Below are 4822 nucleotides of genomic sequence, written 5' to 3' on the forward strand. Positions count from 1 at the left end.
GCAGCCACAGAAGACCTTACATCAACTTCACTACTTGACTGCGTCACCTTCTACTAACCCTTCAACGCTAACAACGCTAACACCGCTAACACCGCTAACCCAGCGTCACTAGCAGTAGCAGCTCAACACGGTTCCTGACAGAACATCACCTGTATCCGAGTGACAGTACTGTTGGGTTCTATCTGCCCCTCTGTCAGCACCGAGGCACTGACTGGACTGTGATGGATGCTGAGGGATCTGATTGGCTGGAGAGATTGAGGAGGAAGTGACACGGGCGACGGCCTCCAACACCCTGTGGTGTCCATCACATCCAGGAATTTAGAATTCTGCTGCAGATTAGGAGGAGGAGGGCCAGGGACGTGACACACAAGAGGGGGAGAAGATGTCCTAGAGGCGGGGGCTGGACGGGGGGGGGGGTCAGTCTGGTTAATCCCCTAAAACATCCATACATTTCCTCCGTCTTCACTGGTAAACAGCCTGGAATGTGACACATGGTCTTTGGACCCAACGCCTCTGGTTCTCAGCGATCAACATGTCAAAGCAGACCGCGGGGGTTTTTGAAGGATTTAAAGACGAGGCGGAGAGTTCCAGAGAACCGAGCAGCGTCAGAACCGTCCTGTCACTTCATCTGGTTGATGTTTGAGGAGCACATGTGACCCACATCGGCTCCAGCACTCAGCTCAACAGCACTCTTCAAAAGTGTCTTCTAAGAATCCAGTCAGATTAATGTCTGCCTTGTGATGTCACCCATTAAAACGACAAAGTAGTACTCTCTGTAGTACTGTCTGTAGTACTTTCAACTTCTGATAACTCCTCTGAACTCTGGATCAGACTCAGCTGTGGTTCCTCAGCTCCACAGAACCCAACAGAAGCAGAGCCAGACGATCAGACACCATGTGACTCCGACTCCGACCACCAGTGTCACGCTGTGTAAAAATCAACCAATCAGAGAGGACGAAAAGACAGAGACAACTGTTTGTCATCAGCTGAACTAACAATAAAATCGTCCGTTCAACGGAGGGGCGAGCTGAGGACACCTGCTGGTGGCTAACGTGGCCAAATGTCTGGGGTGTGGACTGGTACTGGATCACTGAGGGCTGTGTGTTAGTAAGAATACTAGAGTCACGATATAGGAGCAACGATACAATATACACTTTATCGAACAATTCGTTTCAAGGACAAAATGTTCACCCAAAACTCCCCGGTTATCGTACCATAACTCCAAACAAGCCAACGATATCAGATTAGTTCCGTCATCATGAAGAACCGTGGACTGGTACTGCACTGAGGGTCAGATTAGTTCCGTCATCATGAAGAACGGAGCAGTAGAAGAAGCTAAGGTTGTCAAAGGAGTGACTGTGATCACCGAGAAAAGATCTCAGACCGTAGAAGAAGTGGAAAAGTTTCCTCTGATGTGGATCAACCAAAAGCAGTTGGCCGCCCACAGTATTTCAGAGACGAAAATTAGTGAGAAAGTGAACATCGTCCAATCAGGAGCACTCTTGTTCAAACTGTTTTAAGCCAACGTTCAGTCCGATCTTCCTCATTTCAACACTAACACAGAATAAAATCAAAAGCGACGACACGTGAAGTCGGTCATCGTTGTTTTCTGTCGGCCACACTGAACGTCAAACGTTAGCCTGCTCCGCTGCGGTGCCAACCACAGTCGCTGCAGGTAAGTTTACACCCAGCTCCGGCTGTAAAGATTCCGGGACAGCGACTGTATCAGGTGTTTGACTGGTGCGGTCGGGGTGAGGACGGCGGTCGCTTCCTGACAGTCAGCAGCCATGGACTCTGACAGGAAAACAAACAACGCTCAGACGACACTGGTCAATACGCACGCTTCCTGTAAGCTTGTTGCTGCCGGATCTCAAGTAACCGACAAAGAAGTATTGACATGCTGAAGCCAATGTTACAGAACATGACACCTGATAGAGCTGCTGCTCCCCACGCGGGCCGCACCGACCGGTGTGCCACTGTGGGCCGTGACGGGGCGGCTGCCGCCTGAGTGAATCTTTATCAACTTTCTCTGGAAAATTCTGTGCCGGGGGACGTCGAGGCTGTGAGGAATTCTGTGAAGAGGAAGTGGAACATCAATCTGTGGCCCGGCACCCAGGCCACGCTCTAATAAAGACGAGTGTACGGCTGCTGAGAGGGGGGGGGGGGGTGCCACTGACCTTCTACAGTCAACACCACTGTGACTGATGATGGAAACAAAGTTCTCAGGAGATAAAAAGAACCACAGCAGAAGGTGTCACTGATTCACACTGTTCATCTGAGCTGTGGGGGGTGGGGGGTGGGGTGTTAGACCGTCCTGTGACCCCCCCCCACCTTTAACTCTTACATCTTTATGACTCCAGTCTTTGGTAATAAACATTTAGGAATTATTGAGGGTTTAATGAATAATAAAAAAAGCACATTTTAAATTTGATCTTTAGGAATATTTTAAACTCTATATGTATATGTATATATGTATATGTATATATGTATATGTATATATATTTATATATACATATATACATATATGTATATGTATGTGTATATATATTTATATATATATATATTTATAAATATATATATATATAAATATATATACACATACATATACATATATGTATATATGTATATACATTTATATAAAACCCTGAAACACTGTCAGATGATGATGATGAAGATGATGAAGATGTTTATTATTATAAATGTTAATGTTATTATTACAGTCTGCCGATGTTCACTGCTGCCTCTGGCCACAGTGGTGATGACCTGCAGTGACCCCCCCCCCCCATCCCATGATGTCCATCAGCATGTGTTAGAAATCAGTTCCAGGTCCACAAACCTCATTATGGAGTTGATTCAAAGATTCACTGATGAAAACATGGAGCTCTGGTCTGATCAATTATAAATATACACACACTGAGTGAGTGTGTGTGTGTGTGTGTGATCCCACAAATAAACCCTGACCACAGAAGACTCTTCTTCTTCTTCCTCTAATAAAACTTCATTTACATTTACACACACACACACACTGGTCAGAACAGAGGGAACAGTGAATAATTGATCCAACCCAGTTCTCTGTTCTCTGAGTGAAGACTCACTGGTGGAGGAGCCAAGAACTGAGGACGAGAACGTCCTACTTCCTGTCCTCACGTTCTCAACAATTCATGCTCCACGCTCCTGTAATGGCAGGACACCAAAGTCCAATCATTAGGCAAATAAACCCCCCCCACCCCCCCCTTCTCTCCGACCCCACCACCATCACACACACTTACACTCTGTTTTAACTAATTCATAAATGAACTCTGGGGATGATGGAGGAACAAAGTCTCGGGGCCTCGTTAGTACATCTTCTTTAATCAACCATTCTTTTTTAAAATCTCTGAAACATGAGACCCCCCCAACACACACTCCCACCCCCACCCTGGAGTCAAACAGCCTGCTGGTGTGCGTGCTGGTGTGTACCTCTGGTCAGGGGGCTGGACGATGGTTTCTTGGGCAGCTCAGAGAAGCTGCCCCCCTCCAGACTGGAGCTGTCCTTCCTGTCGGTGGTCGGAGCAGAGGTCTCCATGATGGACTGGTGTCCAGATCTGAGAAGAGAAGGAAAAATGTCCATGAAGATCAGACACAGATATGGTTTGGACTCCGTCTTATAAACGTCCTCACAGATGGTCCAGATTACAGCTGGACCATGGGTTCACCTGCCCATGACCAGGAGACGAGGCCTGGCTGCCTGGTGGACCAAGGCGTGGTCGGTGGCCTCGACCTCAGTCGGTGGTCTAACTTTCTTTCGCCTTTTAATTAAACGTCATAAAAAAGGAGGAGAGCGTAAATGACCTCCCCTAGTGGCCAACCTGGGGTCGTTCACCTGACAACTGTTATCTGAGCTCATTAGAGAAAACAGAGTTCTGCATGAACAGTCTGGCACCTTTACATAATCACAGGAGCCGAACACTCAGAGGCGCCACCTGTTGGTGACATGGTGTGTGTTCAATCAAACACAAACAAGCTGAAAATCTATCGCAAACACGTGAACGTTTAACTGTGAACAAGACACACACACACAACCAGGAAGTCCGGAGCAGTGACTGAGGAAGATTCTGTCCAGAAGAAGACGTGACATCTCTGCAGCCGAATGTGTGAAGTGCAGTGTTTGGTTCCATGTGGTGTTCCAACATGTCGTCCTTTAGTGTGAGGTGTGTGTACAAGCGGCGGAGTGTGGACCCTCCTGAGGAGCCTCTTGTCTGTCACTGAGCCAGTGTAAGCCGATTAGAGGGAAGAGACTAACAGGTTTAAGCTGCGTCTGCTTCTTCATTTCTGCTGCCAAAAAAACGTCTTCAAGCTAAGGGCCAGGGGGTGGGGGGGTGGGCGTCTGGTCCTGAAGGACTGGACAGTGGACTCTTCTCTGGGTCTTCATCTTATGATGAGGCATAGCAGTCAAATAATGACCGTTTCCGTCCAGTGCAGATGGACTGAGAAGAACAACGCACCGTCGTCTCCACGTCTTCTTCTCTGACCATAAAGAGAGTGTTCTGATTTTAGGGTGACTTTAAAGAAATTAAAAAAAAAAAAAGATCAAATGAATGAATACAGCTGCCTAAGACTTTTGCACCGCTCCTCAAAACTTCAGTTCCACACGTTTGAACCTTTACTGAATAAATATATTTTTTTGTCATATCTTCCTGGTGTTCTTCTGATTCTTCCTCCAGAACCACAGGGTCACGTGACGCCTGATGTCACCCGTCTACCGGTGGCCGCAGATTCACCCCAACACCAACCTACTTCAGAGGAGCAGCTACATTTGCTCCTTTTCAAACGTGCCCCCCCC

At 47.3% G+C, this 4822-nt stretch overlaps 1 protein-coding gene across 1 annotated transcript in view; it reads right to left on the reverse strand.

The window, feature by feature from the left end:
- Positions 1 to 4822, reverse strand: part of gli2a (GLI family zinc finger 2a) — a 49666-nt gene that overhangs the window by 30894 nt on the left and 13950 nt on the right. Inside the window, exon 2 of the mRNA XM_025063883.1 lies at positions 3460 to 3584. Coding sequence (XP_024919651.1) covers positions 3460 to 3565 — 106 coding nt within the window. The 5' untranslated portion in view covers positions 3566 to 3584. The remainder of the gene's footprint in view (positions 1 to 3459; positions 3585 to 4822) is intronic.

The sequence above is a fragment of the Cynoglossus semilaevis genome, chromosome 16, assembly GCF_000523025.1.
Source record: "Cynoglossus semilaevis isolate Cse_v1.0 chromosome 16, Cse_v1.0, whole genome shotgun sequence".
Classification (NCBI taxonomy): Eukaryota; Metazoa; Chordata; class Actinopteri; order Pleuronectiformes; family Cynoglossidae; genus Cynoglossus; species Cynoglossus semilaevis.